The sequence below is a fragment of the Glandiceps talaboti genome, chromosome 5 (genome assembly GCF_964340395.1).
Source record: "Glandiceps talaboti chromosome 5, keGlaTala1.1, whole genome shotgun sequence".
Lineage (NCBI taxonomy): Eukaryota > Metazoa > Hemichordata > Enteropneusta > Spengelidae > Glandiceps > Glandiceps talaboti.
The window spans coordinates 8,033,411-8,054,099 of record NC_135553.1 but is presented as its reverse complement, the minus strand read 5'-3'; the positions used below and the strand labels follow the sequence as shown (position 1 = coordinate 8,054,099).

Here is a 20,689-nt window from a genome sequence, read left to right as displayed (position 1 = left end):
CAGTATCCGTAGCTTTGGATCTGGGTGAAACTGAAAGATATCTTCAGATCTGGATTCAGAGCCACGGATAGCCACGGTCTAGACTAATGTTTCAATGGAGAGTTTTATGGTAACATACAGGGGTACGCTGGTGTGATATTATGACCATAAACATGGTACACAGAATCTCTTTCAGAACATAGAATCATATCATCACATTCACACGCGTAGACACTCTGACCTTTAACCTCACTGGGTATCGATTTCATTAATGACAATATATATATCACAAATCACCGTAGACATTTATGAAACCCAATACCAGGAAACTCAGAGCGGTCAGACGGAATGGAATTGTATAAATGGGATTTCATAGAGACGTGAAACTTTAGGAGTTTCGTTAGTTCAACGGCTCAGTAACAAATAGGTGGTATATACCAATTATTCTGCTGGGGGTGTAGCCCTCAACGACAAGATGTTGGGTAACCAAGACTAGTTATTTACATGTACATGCATGTCCATGTATGCTTGCAGCTCAAGACAATGCCGGATTCGTCGCCCACGTGTTACAAAACACAACGACACAATAATGTGACGCACTAAACCTCACGTGCTCTATTTCGAAGAAAGAGCATACATACCCATCCCCCATCCCCTGGTACCCATCACCCAAAGGCGCAATAATATTTGTTATCTTCGAGTCAGTATCCCCCAGTAACGACTATACTACGCATGCGCTATATATTTCCTCTTGTTGAATATTAACTTGATGCTTTGCCGTAGCGGTGACTGTGTTATCTTGACATCACACCAGTACGATCAAAGGAAGCCACTCCTAAAGCAGGTCAAAAGGTAACCAGGCGGAAATGGTCAATTTGAATTGTAAAACGGACGACGACGTATTTGCTTGCTAATGCGCTTAGCACGCAGAAGATTGTGAACTCGACCGTAACTACAGTGCCGACACACACTGCCAACGTGTAGTTTTCTTGATATTCAGCGAGTAACGTAAAGTTTTTACGAACTGTGGAGATAGTTTTTATCATCTACATAACTACACAGTGGAGGTAAGTTAATCAGCTGTTCTTGTAATTGTTCACTATTATGGCCCAAAACTAGATTGCAAAAAACACAATGCATGTGTTCAACAACAGTGGTTGATCTTTGCTGAGAGGGGTCGGCAGGAATACATGACAGCGTACCATTCACGGTGGCTATCACACGTGTCTTGCCGTTGACAGTGAAGTATTTTAGTAGTTTCCAATGTCAAATTGTAGCAGTCTTGTATAATAATTATGTCATGGAAATCAGTGTCTTGAAGCACACTATAATAATATAAATAAAGGGGGCAAACACAGTGAACGGTGTGTGCGAGCTAATTGTGCATTAAGTGGGTGCTGTAATCTATAAGGTTTGGTGGTTGATTTATCGCTTAGAGACTCGTAGTAAAAAGGCGGGGAAAGTAGCTAGTAGTTGGCGGGACAAGCGAACAACAGAACTTTGTATAAACTGTGACAGTCAATGAATGCAATCTTCTATGCCAGAAATGCTTTAGTCTGTAAATCCCCGAGCATTTCTTATACTCTATACTTTCAAACATTACAATAATCACCAGCTGCAAGCTACCGAATCGTAACTTGCATACAAATAGCTATTGTAGAGATGAATGCTACCGACTGAGTGTGGTAAAATACAATGTATACCATTTACGTCATGAGTTCAGACGTTGCATTTTTGTTAAAGTTTTGTACGTGAATAATGCATTTTCTCGCTACAGCAGTCATTGTGTGACTATCCCCACATATCTCTTCATCCACTAAACTGGTAACTACGTACTTATTAGACAGTACATATATATTTTACTGTCCTATTGATTCTTGGAACCATGAACAATATATTCTCCACTACGTACTTGCTGTTGTTGTTGTTGTTGTTGTTGTTGTTGTTGTTGTTGTTGTTGTTGTTGTTGTTTGATTGATTGAGGATGATTAGAAAAATATACAAGAATTATTGGCACATATTTTTTGCTTTTAAATTATATTGTAATATATTCGTTGTACTAATGACGTACGTTATATCTACGTCATGATCATCATCGTCATCACTGTTTTCGTTATCACAACCGCTAATTGTTTGTTGGTTTATTTATTTGTTGTTGTTGTTGTTGTTGTTGTTGTTGTTGTTCAGTGATCGTGTAACTGGTTGTCAACGAAATTTACGAGAAACCATATTCAATGTACACGTTAAAAATAATGGCCAGTCATGGTGTTTTCAGTCGACCGACGGCGTATGTCTGTCTGTACCTGGAAGTTAGTCTACTGCATCACTAATGTTTGTTATCAATGATTAATGATGCGGTCTATTTAAATTGCTGTATCTATGGCAATTAGCGCCTGTTCAGTAATGGAACTCGTCTAGCTCTTACGCTGGTGTTCGTGTCCGACGACGATCGTAGCAAATGATGTATGTTATTATTAAAAACAACATTGCAGGCTTTGTCATCCTGCCAATTTTCAAAAACTGCCAAATAACATAGGGTGTGTCTCACTCTTTGTTTTAGTTCACTTTTGCTTCCTGTACGATTTCCGCTATGTAACGTTAACAAAGCAAACACGTACACGGGTATTAGCTAGTGTTAACATTTTTAACTGCATACAGAATCATTGTAATGGTAATACGGTCGATAAGGACACAGTTGTATTCTAAACGTTTTTTTCTGTCAATTTCAGCAGCCCATCGATGCTCCGAGTCCGACTAAATTGACTAGCACTCACGTGGATACCTGTATTCAAGTTTGTTCTGTGTGGCGTGATACTACATGTCGTCGGAATCACTGACGGGAGAAAGAGAACCCATGATGATTAATAACGAAGAGACAGCGACGCCTGTCGACGATGACACCTTGACAAGAAGAGCCAAGAAGAAGCATCATCTCGCCCCGATAGACACATCTTCAAAAAATAGTGATTTGAGGCCGGCAGTGGACACGCCGTTATCTTTCCCGAGCCTTCCATCCACGCCTTGCACGCCAGTATCAGCCATACAGGCGCAACATATGACTGAGATCGTTTACGAACAAATTGTAGACAAAAAGAAAAAGTACAAAATCTGGGCGATCGTGTTGTTTTGTTTATGTTCGATTCTTTTTATCATAGGACTTACAGGTGTTGTCATGGGTTCGGATTCAAGTATGAATCCCTGGGCCATAGGTTTGGGAACATTTTTGCTCCTATTGGGCACAGTGGCACTTGTTGGCGGTCTAGCGCTTTGCTTGAAAGTTTCAAGACTTGGCGAAGAAGCCACGCAATTGGCTAGTTCCGAAGTGATAGAGAGAAGCTCCACGCACACGTACACCCATTTCGCTGTAATGCCAAGCCCAATGGTGCTTCGCCGACTTGTTGGTTCGGTTGGCAAGAGGGATAACGGGCAATCATCGGGGAAGAACGTAACGAAACAAAACGTCGATGACGTGAGTACAAGGACTCACCAGGTGTCAGTTAGTGATAAGGGCTACACCCAGGACGATAGCACCCATGTTAACAGGTAGGAGACACAGAATTTCGTCGAAAGATAGTTTGAATTGTCAAATGGTACAAGGAAGCAATCTTTCGATATCAAGTTCCCATATTCACAATAGGAAGTAGTGAAAGTTTCGATATTATAAATATATCTTTTTTATAGGCACATGAAATATACCACAACGTTGATGAATAGCTATAAAGTGGCATACAATTGCAATTGTACTGTTGGAAACAGGATGTTACTAACAGTAAACCCTGTCAGCGGACAATGGCGTATGCCTTCGGGTCACTGCTTTGCCCAAATCGTGTTTTGTGTCCCCTTGTCTCAGTTCAGCATGTGTAAAATTAAATCCTAAAGACTTCTGTTACAAAACCTTTCTGAATAAATGTGTGCTTCACACATTAACAATGTTGTTGACCTGACCTCAATAGCCAGTTTCATAAGATTCGGTTACAATGATGACACCCCTGTATGGTATGTGTAACGCCGAGTCGGGGAGAACGATATACTATAGTACGTTTATCACAGTGACTGTATGTTGAATCATAGACCCTCCCATCGTCTATGGTTGAATACAGCAAATACTTGTATCGGTCAATTGGCTATAGTATTAGCCTACTTGTCGGCTTGCAAAGGGGATTGTACTACCATGTATGTCTTACTATTCTCTCGCACACAATGATATTAATGGTTTTTAGTAGAACATACACGGCATGGATACAATGCTATTGGCAAACATAGAAACTGGGCCGTGACCGCATCCGCTCTTATTGTGTATTTTGATTGTTGTGTGATCGTATACGTAGTAGTAGTGTTGGTTGGTTTGTTTTGATTAAGCACCACTTGTATGAAATTACATAGCGTAAAATAAATCGCAGTCAACACGCCACTGCGTACAGCTGTGTGTTATTGAACACGATTTCATTCTAATCTCCTGTTTTTATCTCTACATTTACAAGGGAACAACATAATCACACACAAACTGCAGTATCGCCGATATCAACGTCATCCGTAATCGTTGGATACCAGAATGGAAATTCCAGAAACTCTCGAACATCCCTTGAAAGTGCACCACAGCGGAACACTTCACTGCAACCACTGGATGGATCGGAAGTGCGCCCCCTGTCATCGACAGACCCGGAAACGTTCGGAAACTCTTCCTTATCAAATGGAGCAGCTGTGGCTAGTATCTGAGACGTAATATGAAGCAAGAAGATTTTTTTTTATATTTTCAGTGAAATAGAGGATATTGGAACTTTTAAAAACAATATCTTGATCTTCACACGCCATTCGACTTCACTGCCAGTACACGAGAAAATGGTCGCAAATACGGTATGCATGTGTTTGTGCCACGGTGTGTGTGTGTGTGTGTGTGTGTTTGTGTGAGTATGTGTATGTGTTTGTGTTTGTATGTATGTGTACCTGTCTGTCTGTCTATCTGTGTCTGTCTGTCTGTCTGAGTGAGTGAGTGAGTGAGTGAGTGAGTGAGTGAGTGTATGAATGTGTTTGTTTACGTTATATTTGTATTATTTTGCTATGTTTTACATCAGAAAACATAATTCTTATACCTGCAATATTTATAAGAGTAAAAATATTACGTCACTAGGCCATCAAACTTTTCTTCGTGAAGACAGTTGACACTTGCTGTAAGTTTACGTGTACTCGTTATTCGCGGAATACTGTGTAACACCAATTTTTACATATAAAGACTAAAAACGAGAGGAAATTAGACTGTCCCTTATGAAGAGGATATACTGAATAATGTACGAAGGAACTGTAAGCCCGATGATTACATTGTTAGGGAATTCATTGCCATAAATTTCTTTCATTTTCTTTTATACTGTCTGTAATATTTTAACTTATCTGTAATATCATGCCATATATACTAGCACAAGAAAGCTCATTAAAGAACATTTTTTCGTGGAAAACGGGATGTAAATTTTCGATACTCTGGGGCGTGATTTGCCCAATACCTTGGGTACAAGCAGATATGGCAGCCGGCATTCGTTGACTCCTCTTGAATGATACACTTAAATATAGGAAATGGATAAACCATGTTGTAACACCACCACCACCACCACCACCACCACCACCACCACCGAGTTATAAATCCTGACAATGTATCTAGGAGAATGAATTGATGTGTTCAATTATTTGATCTCCGAAGTAAAGGTTTAGTCCCAAAAGTTCCCGACGCTTCCACAGCCTAAAAAAACAAAAACAAAATTACAATACATGGTACCATGACCAACGTATAATACGTGGAGTTTCTTGTACCGATAGTTTTCCTCAAGTGGCCACACTGTCTTGATTCCAGGGTGATTATATCCATACAACAGAGGCACTGCTATCACCCATTTGTATAATAAACCACATAACACAACGATAGTTTGTGTCTATCTCAGTATTATAGCCGAAAAACTAGATTGCCTCTGTCGTAAAAATTGTTCTCGGACCATTATCATAATTATATTCAATTTATTTCAATTAAAGTGATATAAGCTGATGAGTTTATAAATTTTGCTTTGCTCTGGTGAAAACGTGTATTCTGGATGCCAACGTGGTTTCTAACTAAACCACTACTATTGAGTGGAGGTGTAAATGGTAACAATACTGTATAGGAACTAGACTAGAAAACATGTAACTTCCAGCGGCATCCGTGTTCTTATCATGGAAAGACCGTACGAGTTCTGTAGAAGGGGGAAGGGTCGGAGTTAAGGAGCCAACTTGACGGCAATATGAACCTGATTCAAGACAGGATAAAAAGTTTTTTTAAAAACTGGATATTGGGGCTCGACATTGTTTCAAGCATCTCTCACGATGCAGGAAACTCGATTATATGTACATGTATCAGGAGATGAAAATTACTCAAAGAGAACTTTTTCTCGTCCTCTCCATGCTGATTTAAATTCATACCCAAATATGGTGATGTGTACGTTTAAAACGGTGTTACCGTCACCGCTATCTGTCTTACCTTTCTAAGAATGGATTTAGCTAGAAGACCTGATTATTACCACTTCGCAGTACCAGTATATGAAATAGAACGGGTCTTTCCAAGTCCGGAGCCCATTGGTTGCATCATTACTAGTTGAAACTACAAGACAGTCCAATTGGTAAATATTGCGTAACATATTATATATCCGTGAATCAACTTTTCTATACATAAAGGTGTGTTGGTATACTTATTTATCCTTTATATAATGTGCTATTTATAACTCGAAACACGACCGACGACGGTGATCAAACTCTCCTTCATAAACAAGGGAATGAGTCAGTGAAGCGGTATTGTCATTTGTGTTCGAATCGTAGAACAAAAAGAAATCATTGGAATAAGTTCGCCAGAATGACTTGAACATTTAATTCGGGTCATGACCTCCACACCGAGTTACAGGTTATTGCGATGACTTCCACGCCGTTACGAAAGAATGTCTCGACATGTTGTACCGTGCATATACTGTATGCGGTTTATTGTTTAATAGGAGAAGTTTAAACATTAAACTTGTGTTAAATATTGAAATCAGTAATCGAATAACAAATAAGGAGACTGCGCAGACTGATGGTATGTGCGGTGAGAGGGCATATCTAAGCAGAGTTACGTTGATATAATTGGCCCCGAAGGCAACTGTAAGAAGAATATGTTGGTTTTATAAGGGCACTCTTCGCATGCAATGATTTGAAATTGAACTAAAGGAATTTCTCACAACATTTCACCCAAGAGAAAGTCTTGCGAAGAGTGTCAGGCTGTAACTTGAGAATCTGGGGTGTTTCAACTTGACTCCGGGACCAACTCAACTCAGGCCGGTAAGACTTAAAGGCGACGCCGTGAATACATGGAGCTACAGTCCTCCTACACATTTATTCTCGAGTTTGTGTGAATGTGCGTCAGATGATTACTTGCAATGTGCCAGGATGGAATTTCCCGATTTGTATGACTTTAAAATGCCAAATCTGTTAGTGGAAGGGACTTTGTCCAGCCGGAAATGTTTGTGGTACCATGGGTGTGAGTAGCAGTACACGGATGAGTACCCCCTCGTTGCTTTCAAGTACAAATTATCTCATTTATGAATCGACCGCTACAAGGACTCAGCGCGAGAACGGTATGAGGATTGCTAGTAGTCACGAACGTGAAACGTTCTACGATACAATCAGAATACATAGGAAGAAAACATGGGTCTTTATCCTCCTTACTATCACCTGTGTTATAACCGCGTCCATACTTTTAGATCTGTCTGAAGGTGCTGTGTGGGGTCTTGCCACCAGTATATCACTCGTCGTCATTGCTATTCTGTTCGTTATCCTGTGTGCGAGAAGTTGCGTCAAAGTGAGAAAGGCAAGTATAGCAATACAGCAGTTAGACTATCACAACCCGTCGAGGAGACGGCGAATCAGACCAGCTGGTCAACAAGACCACAGAAACATTGACATAACTGTTGCGTATGATGAGATGAACGGCTTGCCAACTGGTGTGGATCCGTATGCGCCCTCGCTGGACTTCATGCCAGTTGCCCCTCCGTACGAGACAGTCGTAGCGATGGACGGTGGTGTAAATGGTGGTTTTCTACCCGATGAACCCCCTCCGTCTTATGAAGAGACAGTGGCACAAGGGGATGGGGTTCAATCGTTGGAACATGTCAACGACACGGAATAGCCTGTGACAGGGCATACTTTCATGAACCATCAACATTCAATATTGAACTTACAGGGTCTTCACAAATTTACATGAATATTTTCATAAGTGATATATGTGTTCAAATTCCGTATATAACCCATGGCCAAGGCCACGAAATATTACATGTGTATATCATTCCTATTACCCAATCCCTTGGCTGCCTAGAACTCTATCGCAAGCTTAATCAACGAAATGGTTGATTGATACAAAGGTTAACATTACTCCACCCGGTTTACAGTTAAATATAATGAGTTATGTATGAAGTGTAAATATATAGCACTGGTATATCTGATAACGATTGCATTGGGTCAACACTTTATAGTATAGTTACTGACGGACCGTATTCCGTGCTACGGTCCGTCAGTAACTACACTAGTAACACTTTGTTCTTGCTGACAGAGCAAATTAATATACACCTTAACAAAACTAACGAAAAAGTAGGTATATGCTCCTTCATTTAAAAAAAATGTTCAAACTTAGTTTTGGTTTATGTCCGGCTTTATTATTTAATGCCTTCAATTCTTTCCTTCTTTTTGATACAATAACTTACTCGCAGTATCGTACACCATGAACAGTATTGCATCACCCTTGGGTAAAAATACATGTTTGTAGCTATATACACGATGAATCAAATCAAATCAAATCAAATAAAAATGATTTTTGGGTCCGCACCCACAATTGGCGCCCTCAACGTCGATCACGTTTTCAACCAGTTTCAGTATTATTTTATGGATGACATCGACCACTGATTGACATTAATTATTGGTATATTAACAATTTTCAGTGAATAGTGTGGTTGTCTGATCGAAAAAATAATACTTTAGTTACAACTAGTACTGTTTTAACATGGCGACACAATCGATTAAAACCAAGCCTTCCTTAAGATTTAAACTTATCATACTCGACCTAGGTAATTTTGATCACTGAATTAACAGATGCAATGTCATTTTATAAGTGACTGACCAATCCTTGGTGAATACATCTTCGGTTATTTGATAAAAATGTCCCTGTTACTGGTTGTAGTTTAAGAGATAAAACCTAGCCTGTCATGTTTGGAATGTACCATATCTGTTGGTATACTTACTATGAGCGTACAAGCAAGAGGTGGACTTCGCGTTTGAAACCTTCAAGGTTGATATAGCGCCCCCAACTACTATACTATCGTGATAAGTTGCACCACAAGTCTTTTCTTTGTCCGTGGTCACACCAAAGGGTTCGAGAGTGACACTACATTATATTCAAAGTCAAATAAAACATACCCAAAATAACAAACAGTAGAAAATATACACATGTAGATTCGGGTGAAGATATATTATATAATGGCAACATGATGTAGGCAAAACGGCACCGAACAAAAATGAATGAAACAAGATGTGATCGACTCCAAACTAGTACACCTCAGATGGAGTATTATTACATTGCATGTGTCTACTAATGGAACCATCCCTTCTAAGCTACATATACTGTAATACAGAAGTCTGACAATGATTTAATCTGGTCGAGATAAATTGTATATATTATTAATTATTTACGTACTACAATTATTCATAAAGTGTAAATTTAAGCAATAAACCACCCCCTGGGGGTGGTATACCAAGAGGTTTTGACCAGTGAACTCAATATATGCACTCGCTATCGCTCGTGCATATATTGAGTTCACTGGTCAAAACCGAGTGGTATACCTTCCCCAGGGGTGGTTTATCGCTATTATATTATACCAGTATATTGAAATATCGGAAACAAGATAAGAAATAACGTTTCATATGCGCCTCTGTATCTAATTTGCATAACAATAACGCTGCTTTTCAAGACAGCTGATCTTGGCCTCAATGTGAACGTCGTGCAGCGACTGGATTTATTTTATCTGCTCGTCGTTTCTAGGGATAATCTGTACATTGATCGGCTCATTAAAAGTGCACAGTGATGAATAAACAACCTGTTTGACTCAAGGTATAAACTTGAAGTGGTTTATTGAATACAGCGTGCTTCGATCGTTCCCGGCTGAATTCGCGACTCGGTGAAATGATGATAGACAGGTTGATATTTACAATGTATTTATATTACTGGAAGTTACGTCAGTAAATTTTCGGGTTTGAGGATTTCCCTCTCGGATTGATGACTGATACTCTAGGACAGGATCCCAGACAAATTTCTATTTAGATTAATGGTAAGTCGGCCAGTGTAACCTCTTTCACTTGCTTCATTTTTATGACAGGACAGGACAGCTCACCAATGTTTCCACTCCAGCCGCGCCGAGGCTGGGCTGGGACCGATCTCGTGCATGCCTAGCGCTATAGCGCCTTGACCTTAGTACATGTAGTAGGCGATGGTTTGAACAAATACGCGATGACTGGGTTGCTCTCGAAATTTCCTTCATAATTTATCATAAAATATTGTCTCATTGAGAGAAAATCCTCCTCTGACAATTCGAAGAGTTCACTATCAGTATCACGCGTGCACGGCGGACTACAACTCAACGCTCGTAGACGAACAAAATTTGGACGCGTGCCAGCAGTGCATTATCGTACCAGCAGTGCATTATCACTCGTTTTAGACGCGCTAGTTCGATGTCTAGACCAATCAGATCCCTCGATTTCCACCATCAATATACTGGTATAATATAATATTGAATAATGTATTGATGAATTTAAATTCGGTGCCCCCCCCCCCCCCCCAACAATATAACATTTTATGTGGTTTATATAATGTGAGCAAATAATAAATAATGTTTCGGACATAAAAACATTGACTTTGTTGAGTGTCTATAACCCTTTTGAAGTTACTCTTTCTTGAATCACCTGATGTCATGCTCATATCTAAGTCAATACCAAGCGTTCTTACATGTACCTTACAATGTATTTATCTGCTTAAAATTAAGCTGACGGCTCGGTATCAGCAGTAGTATCTTGCATGTGTTCACTTGCCCTGCCTTGTACAATGCAAACCGCTAATGGGGAATATAGCACCCTCTATACTGCTGTAGGGGGGGGGGGGGTAACATGCACTATGTATACGTTTCTTGCAGGCTGATATTCCAAATGGCTTGGAACGCAGGTCCACCCATCAATATTACTAATGATATTGTATAGCTGTTTTGGGTTATTGTATATACACAAAAACCGTAAATTCCAGCGTCCGATTGTATATTTATTTCAGGAGAGTTATTAGTCATCATCAGTCGCTTGATTCTTTTGCAAATAATTGTATGAGATTGTTGAATCTTTTTTTGTCCAGATTTGTTTATTTTTTGTGGGTGAGCCATGGATAAGCTTTCTGACATAGTTATTTTACATTTTTCAATTGGCATGATATAAGACCGACGAAGCATTCCCGTTTAAAGGAATCGACCCGGCCGTTAATGAGACGAAGGTGTCAAAATGTTTTCTTTATATGGTAGACAGTTAAGGAGTAGATTTTCTTCTGTGGGGCATAACTATGAAGTGACCCTTTAATCTATTGAATCGACACATGACGTAAATTTAACTTGCTCTGAAAACTTTTACTTACAAATCAAATAACTGCTCTTTCTCTCTCATTTCAATAACAAAACCCATGTAAACCCTTTATTTACAAAGCTATTTACAAAGTTCTCCTTCAAATAAAGTGTTAAGTTAACGTAAGTTTACAGACCGGGGAAGAATTATACCACCTCGAGCCAATCGATATACACGCACCGTGAATCAAACATGGTGTACCAACCGCTTTGGGTAGCCTTCACGGCGCTCGTGATAACTGTACATGTGCTCGCGATTGAAGCAGCTCCGTTAAATCCGACTGAAGATGACTTCACACACGAAGCCTTCCTAGACGAATACGGCAGGTATAAACTGTTTTGGAAATTCGACTCGGAGAAGATCGTCTTCGAAGTACATGTACAGACGACTGGTTACGTTGGGTTTGGATTCTCCCCCAACGGTGGGATGACTGGATCGGACATCGTTATTGGATGGGTGAAAAGTAACGGGAAGAAGCGCTTTACGGTGAGGGAGGAAAAGAATATTATAAGATTTCAAAATTTTACTCACGTCTTTAACAATATGATGATGTTCCCTCAATGGTGCCATAAAATCACGAGGCATATCGGGCTTTTTATGGCAATGGTAGAACAGACACAGAATCTTTCTCTCTCTTTTTTGCGAGAACTCTGAGCTGAAACTTTAAAATTAATATACATGATCGCGGGAATATGAATTGAAAGGAGTGAACATGAGAGGGAGGAGCTACCTTTAGAGGGGAATAGTTTAAGCTTTATTTACCATTGTCAATAGTTATTTGCTGGTATTATTACGAGAAATGCATCATCTATTAAATTGGTTTATGTCTCATCAACAGTTACTGTACCTATCATCGCCTATTTAAACTCTTTTTGGATAAAAGTCCCGTCCTCAAAACTAGAGAATGTTAACGTTTCTGACGCAAGAGAAACGCATTTTATAGTATTTCGTTATTATATTTCAAACATCTCACAGTGACATGTGTATCAACTCGATTATCATGATTATAAATCATCATATGTGAATGCGGTGCCTTAACGTTAGGGAACAGCGCATGTCACTCAGTTTCATAGTGTTTAGCAACATCGACAAGCTTAAATATATCATCCTGGTACTAGTATCGGACATGTGATGAAAAAGTCATACTTTTAAGGTTCCGTAAATGCCATAGAGCTAGATTTGTAGAGCCGATCGAGTACTAAATTCATCATCGCCAACAAAACCCCAAAGCGTACATAGTACACGGCACGGTATAAGTGGGTCATAGTAACTTTCACCCATACGTCATACGATGACTCAGAACATCACAAGTTCATTATTTGCTATTTACCAACATTTCTGTTGATGTAAAGTTACATAATCGTATACATTTAAAGTGAAAAGTACATATCTGAAGCTTCGTCTGAAGGCCACAGTGGTAGAGGGACTCAAACCGACTTGCACGTCTACTGAGCTAACAGTAGTGCATGGTCAAAACATTTCAAACATCAAATTTAAAAAGTTAACAATTTCGCTTTTAAAAGTAATAATTTTTCTTCACAAAAATGTAAATATAAATCGTCTTTTAAGATAGAGAATTCCTTGTTATTTCAAGTTGAGTTTCTTAATTAGAAATACTCTAGAAACTCTCGAGAAATTCCTCGGTCTCAGTGGTTCTCTATTGCCTATATATATACCACAGATAGTGGAGAGAACTCCACTGTATTATGTAGGCACTATGGATTGTCAACATGAACATCGTCCGTGTGTAATATGTTTTCAAGATTTCTCCCTATATTGACAATTTAAGTTCTCATGCAGTAAATAGAGGCCGACTAGAAATACAACGATACTTACATTAATTTGTACATTCTCTTGTGTCAATATGTGCTATGTTGCGATTACAGCATTTATATACCGTTTTCCCCCTAAATGATTCCACAGGACCGTCACGCATTGCATTATGGGGAGCCTAGTGTTGACGACAAGCAAGACTACAGATTACTGTATGGAGCCGAGATTGATGATCATACAATTCTGAAGTTTGAAAGAAAACTTGACACTTGTGACGACGCACAGGATTGGATTATAACGGTAGGTAATTGGATTTCTGATTGTTAATTCTCTAGTTTTTATATTGATTGATAATTGTACTGTGAAAAAGCTCCCCCCCCCACACACACACACACAAATGCACACACACATTCATAGATGTATGGTATTCGGTGACGGACACAACTATCTACATGTAACATCAGTGGCGCCGTAAGGATTAGATAGAATTGCTATTTATTTTGTTATTCTTTTGTTCTGGACCCGCTCAAATATTTGAATATTTATGTTAGGGTGATACCGTGCGATTGATCTGGGCCTACCATCCCGATGATCCCGAAGACGACAAACCACTACCATGGCATGGACGTGAGAGGAGGGGTTCTCGTAGTCTGTATCTCCTTGATGAACCAAAAATAACTGACATTGGAAATGACGTTGATGTACAGACGTTCGAGATATTGAATGATAACGTAAGTGGGTTTCAAGCATTTCAAAGATTTCAAGTCACCCTCTCTAGCATTTAGCGCATTGCCGAAATTTACTTAAATTCAAACTGGCCACCACTGTACTTAGGATGGAATTGCTGAAAGTACTGACGAAATGCTTGAAAATTGTTTGTAGCCAGTCAATCGAAATGTGCTAATACTGATTGCCTACAAGTTCCAGTGTAATTCAGGTGCACACCGTACGTTGTCATGGCGACATTACTGACCGAATGTCAGCTGTGAGTATCCTTTCATGACGTGACATGTAGCAAAATATAACAACTTGAAGGATTTATATTGCCGTTGCTTTAATTCTAGCGGTAAAGCGTTAGGTACCGTTTAGGGTAACTTTTATGGCATGTATTATTTTCTGTGATCTTTCTGTGCAGGTCAAAGTACCATCTCACCAGTACACAACGTACATTTGTCATGGTTATGTACTACCAAGGTTCAATGGAAAACATCAAATGATAATGGTAAGATCCTCAGCTGTTTTTTTATGACGTTGAAATTTGTAGTAAGATGCATTTTAAAATACATTTTCGATATATAATTTTCAATCTTTGAGTTATCGATATCAGACTACTGTTTTTACCTGGAGGTTGATTTGGAACATCTACTTTGGAAATTTCAAAATTTCTCCAAGAATTTAGAGGCCATAAAGTACAAAATTCTGCATAATACTAGTAATTTTCAACAGCTGAGCAAAGTGTTAAATATATACATAGACTATGATGCACACATTCGCTATCCGATTCGGTAAAATTGAAGGAGAAAACGATTGTCGCGCGATATCGTATCTTCCCACCCACGAAACTTTATTAATACCTGCTCTTTCATATGTTATGACAAATATTCAACCGCGAATTCATTCAGAATACCATAGACACTGTAGCCCCACCTACACAACACTAAAAATCCTACCTGAGGTAGGATCCAGGATAGTTGAAGCCCGTGTAAACGCAAACGTGTCCTGAAACCGCCCCAAAACCGTCCTGACTCAGTTATACCGCCTTTTGACGAGCAGGCCGGGTGAGGACGGGGTCACGAGGGATAGCGCAATATCTACGCCATAACCGTCCTACGTCTAGACACAAATCTATCCTACCTCAGGTAGGACTTGGGACTGCCTCAGGTAGGCCTAGGACGACCTACGTTTAGATTGGGCTAGTGTCTATGCTGAGTACATTATACTGTGCGAAACCAGGCTTTACAGTATTGAATGGTGTCGACACTGCTTGATCTGTAGCAAGTGTGCTGAGCTGTCATTCATCTTTACGTACATTACAGTACGCTCATCTAAGATACACATATCAAATGTATGACAATAATACACCTTTGTGTTAGGACTCACACACTATTTTGTCTGTTTAATATACTGCAGTATGAACCAATTATTCAACCAGGTAACGAAGCACTTGTCCATCACATCCTAGTCTACCAATGCTATGGATCCTTCAATGAAAGTGCATACCATGGATATAGTGAAGAATGCTACACACCAAATATGCCAGAAGACTTGCGATCTTGTTTCGCCGTTGTGATTTCTTGGGCAATAGGAGGAGGGGTAAGAATATTGATAGAGGGTTCCTATATTGGTATAAACGAATATGTTTGCACTTGAATATGATAAAGATACTACCATGATAGGCTGATAAGTGATGCTGAATTTTGTTCATTCTTCATCCAATTCAGTCAGACCTATGTTCAACTTGAGTTGGTGTCCAAATATCTCACCAGACAAAAGACAAGTAAAAAAGTGTCCAAACATAGAGCTTGGGAAAAATGCAGATTTGGTAGCTTATATTTTTCACACTTCATTTTTTAGGGAAGAAGGCTTGCCACCCATACAGGGTGGAATGACTTTATAACCATATAAGATTAATCGTATATTACCGCAAGCTTATACGACACCACCGTTTTTTGTTGATGAGTTTCCTTAGTTTTGATTGAATTGTGCGTTACGTTCAATAATATTATTTCACAGTCAATTTATATTTGTTCCCACATTAAATGGCCATCGGTTACTACATCGAATTACGTCTTTCATTTTCTTTCAGCCTTTCTATTTCCCAGAGAAAGCCGGTTTCTCATTAGGTGGTCCTGGTGATCCAACATTTGTAATAATGGAAACACATTACGATAACCCTACATACATTGATAGTGAGTGTTTTACTTTTTCAACGCTTTCGTTTCCTTCCCCCTCCCCCTCCCCTCCCCTCCTCCTCCTCCTCCTCCTCATCATCATCATCATCATCATCGTCATCATCATCATCATCATCATCATCATCACCATCATTACCACCACCCGACTCCCCTCCCCCCCAAAAAAAAAAACAACAACAAAAAAAAAAAAAAAAAAACACATCACCACTGCCATCATCAATTCTGGTATACATTATACATACAATAATGATTTAGAAGTACAGCAAATTTCAGACGAGAAGTTTTTAATATGCGAAGAATAGCCTCCTTACACAACTGATATGTGTAACATAAAGATGGCTATAACAATAGCAAATCAACTGAGTTCATAGTTTAAATATAGTCAGTTGCTTGAAATTGCCATAGCCCATTTAAAATTAAAGACGTCTTTCCATATACTTTGTGTTCTCCCTCCGTCAGCAATGTATGACAGCTCTGGTATACGAGTTCACTACACCTCCAACATTAGAGAATACGATGCCACTGTCCTCCGTACAGGAGTGATGGTCGGACGAGGGACGTTTATTCCACCACAGTCTCAAAGTTTCACGAACATTGCATACTGCTCTGGTGAATGCACAGAAAAGGTAGGTAGGCACATTCGATACAGAAGTACTCAAGTACAGTAGTATACACGACGACGTTATCGTGAATTCAGAACAATATCATACTACCATGCAGATATGAGCTGAAACTGTTAATGTATAGGTTACTTTCTCAACAAGGAAAGCTATGTGTATCGTGAGAGAATTGTTTCACTCAATAACATGTACCTTATGCTAATCCGTATCCAGATTGGCATAATTGATATGCAAAAATTCCACACAAAAACCAGATGTAATTTCGAAGCTAAAATGATATTTACAGTCAAATGAAATTATTTTGCAGAGTGTTTGTTCTATGAAATTGTTTTTCTTCCACTAGTTTAGAAAATCGTAATTGTGATACTAATATCTTACAGCATCAATTTGTTTCGTAATCAAGTAAAAAAATTTTGAGAGTCAATTTGACTATTATGGTATTCAGCAAACCAATGAACTTCTCGTTCAGCAGTCTTACTAGCAGTTAGTCAGTCAGTCAGTCAGTCAGTCAGTCAGTCAAACAGCGAACTAACCAATCAACTAATCACTCACTCACTCACTCACTCACTCACTCACTCACTCACTCACTCACTCACTCACTCACTCACTCACTCAATCAATCAATCAATTAACTAATCAGTCGGTCAATTAATCAAGCAAGCTAGCAAACAAGCAAGCAAACATACAAACAAACAAACAAACAAACAAACAATTTATCAGTCCCTCAATCAATCAACATTCGGTGCTTCTAACTCAATCATTAGTTGTCTCACACCTATTAGTTAGTTAGTTAGTTAGTTAGTTAGTTAGTTAGTCAGTCAGTCAGTTATTCAGTCAGTCAGTCAGTATATTGAGCGATAAGTTGAGCTATCAAACACAATTACAGTAAGTTCACATTATTGTATACCTGTCAGGCCCTGTTCAATCGTGATACCAATGAGACCACCGAACTTCACGTCTTTGCTGGTTTGTTACACAGCCATCTAGCAGGACGTGCTATACGTGTACGTCACGTTCGTGATGGACTTGAACTTCCAAACGTCATGGTTGATATGAACTATGACTTCAATTTCCAAGAACTACGCTATTTAAGAGAGGAAGTGATTATTCAACCCGTAAGTAATTCACGTATGATTGTTTCTACTATAGTATTCTTGTAAAAAAAACACACAAAAAAACAATGCTAGCAGGATTCTTTACTTTCTGATTTCCCCTTTTGACCACCGCAAAAGGAATAAAGTAGTTTTATGTCTATACTCCAAAAGTATAACTGAATGTATACTATTCTCCAGCCAGTACCCCTAGTATATATCAATGTACAAAGAAACAAACTATTATTGGATCTTCGTTTTATTTTTCACAGTTAATTCAAAATCAACAAAGACATAATAAGCTAATCACGTGACCATCCTCTCATCATCTGATCACCCCACTTTTATTTCAGGGCGATAACTTGGTCGTGCAATGTGAATATGGATCGATGGATCGTCAGTCACCTATCTGGGTAATTATAAGTGAATATAACACGACCATAACACTTTTAAAAATGGGTATTTGAAATAAAAGATGTGGTAACATGGTGACGCTTTATTTCTGTACACGTACTGTCTAAATATAAAAGTTTATTCTTCGTTTATTTCACGACTCAAGACTGTTCCATTCGATTCGATGCCACATTTTTAGTAAACACTGTTAGACTTGACCCATTCTTAGAGAAAATGTTTTCTCTCTAAAACTATGAGATCATAAAGTTTATACTTAATCTTTTGAAAGTTTCTGTCTATTGAACTGATTACCGACCCGTGGATGTCACAAGAAAAATAGTGTACACTTCCTGCATGTGAGCTTTGGGATCTTTACTGTACATACACATCGACTTAGTTCATCGTACATGTGTATGGTTTATTTGTTATTGATAGGGAGGACTGGGTACCCAGGAAGAGATGTGTCTGGCCTTCTTCTATGTATATCCGCGTACATCGCTATTTAGCTGCCAAACTATGTTGTTACCTGACTTCATGGCACAAGCCATTGGTGTGGAAATCAGATATGTGTAAGTACATGTCGATACGAACTATAAATTAATTCTCCAATTCTATTTACTTGTCATCTTCGTAATATTAAAAACAATTACTCTATCCCTTCAGATATTACAACTTCATTTTCTACCTCATGAATTCAAGCTAAATCTTCGCTTTCTCCTCCTCCTCCTCCTCCTCTTCTCCTTCACCACAAAATTCTATCTCTTATTCATCCTTCCCTACTTTCCTGCAACCATTGCCAACATCATATTCCTCGTCAGTATGGTCATCTTCGCTCCCTTTCTCCCCATTCTCCCTCTCCTCCTCCCCTCTTACTTCACCGCCACCACCACCACCACCACCACCACCACCACCATCATCATCATCGTCGTCGTCGTCGTCGTCATCATCATCATCATCGTCATCGTCGTCGTCATCATCATCATCATCATCATCATCATCATCATCATCATCATCATCATCATCATCATCATCATCATCACCACCACACCACAACCATCATCCTCGCCATTTGTTGACCGTGTAGGGGAGACGGTCGATGGTGGATTTCATAAATCATCAACACACATAGTATCCCATATGTATTATTTTGCAGGGAAGACAGGTATCCCATAATTGAGAAACCTGACCGATTTGCCAACATGTCGCTGATTGATTACATGAATCATATGAACTGGACTGATGAAGCTAGGAATAATCTACAGTTGGCGTATGAACAGGGAATGATGTATGAAGAATGCTCATCGAACCTCGTATCGGAAGACGATGTGGATGTAAGTTCGATAAACTGTTAACTGTCGACTTGTAGTAACTTAGTAAAGCCCTGGGTCTATCTGTGCTAGGAAGGTTGCCAAACAATAGCAGAGGGTAAGGGTACCTACGATGCGTAGCTCCAGGGCAAGCCTTCAACCTGGTCGCGTTTAGTAGTACTAGTAGATATTTCGAGGGTCTAGCAGTTAGAATACTGTGCACTAAAGTTTGCGCGCAAATGTGTATGATTGCAATCATATGGTTCATCCTTTTGCTATTGTTCTAATGACGTTCACATTATGGATGAATTGCATTCAATATTTCCTTTTTTACATTCAACAGTAGAACTAACTTGATAATTTTCATGACGTGATAAATCATGACATTTATTCTCATTTAACTTGTGTTTGTTACAGACAAGCACATTATATTTCCCGCCAACCATTACCAGTCCGTTGCCCGATTACAATCGACAGTGTGATCCGGACGACGCAAACGATCGTAACGATGACGTCAGAGATGATGATTTGATATCAAATGGTGGCGACACTCTCGGCTATCGTTGGACACCAGTTGTGCTCTCCCTGTTTATGCTTGGTCACGTGGTCATGTGAAAACTGCGAGAGTAACAGTGAAAACTAACGAGCGCGAGTAAACGAATGGGATTGGCTGTTTTACATAACATACTTTGAATGAGTCACGTATATCTGTTTTTTTTTTAGAATCATCATATGGTTTGATCACCTATCGTTAATTTCCTTTACTAGTGACTTTAGTGGTAAAATTTAACAATATTAGTATTAGTTAGACATTTCTATAATGACATACATGAGCTGTACCCAATTCTGTATATGCAATCTGATTAAAATCTTACATGGTGAAAGCAGCTAGATGCCTTTATTTACCTCTTTTTCCATCGTTTTGTGTC

At 39.1% G+C, this 20,689-nt stretch overlaps 2 protein-coding genes across 3 annotated transcripts; both read left to right on the top strand.

Annotated features, from left to right (window-relative positions):
• The first annotated feature begins 705 nt into the window (after nucleotides 1-705).
• LOC144435018 (uncharacterized) lies at nucleotides 706-5,951 on the top strand. 2 transcript variants are annotated; one of them, XM_078123554.1, is made up of 3 exons: nucleotides 706-1,046; nucleotides 2,712-3,522; nucleotides 4,461-5,951. In XM_078123554.1, the coding sequence occupies exons 2-3, from the start codon at nucleotides 2,798-2,800 to the stop codon at nucleotides 4,693-4,695; spliced, it is 960 nt and encodes a 319-aa protein (XP_077979680.1). In that variant the 5' UTR covers nucleotides 706-1,046; nucleotides 2,712-2,797; the 3' UTR covers nucleotides 4,696-5,951. The 2 variants fall into 2 exon arrangements, with proteins under 2 accessions (XP_077979680.1, XP_077979678.1); XM_078123552.1 differs by having other exon boundaries at nucleotides 707-1,046; nucleotides 2,709-3,522.
• Nucleotides 5,952-11,856: 5,905 nt separating this feature from the next.
• LOC144434965 (DBH-like monooxygenase protein 1) lies at nucleotides 11,857-20,375 on the top strand. Its single transcript, XM_078123495.1, has 12 exons — nucleotides 11,857-12,150; nucleotides 13,588-13,737; nucleotides 13,989-14,168; nucleotides 14,573-14,659; nucleotides 15,568-15,750; nucleotides 16,244-16,346; nucleotides 16,809-16,975; nucleotides 17,884-18,084; nucleotides 18,414-18,473; nucleotides 18,889-19,022; nucleotides 19,607-19,784; nucleotides 20,178-20,375. Exons 1-12 carry the CDS (start codon nucleotides 11,857-11,859, stop codon nucleotides 20,373-20,375), a joined length of 1,935 nt encoding a protein of 644 aa, XP_077979621.1.
• Nucleotides 20,376-20,689: the final 314 nt, after the last annotated feature.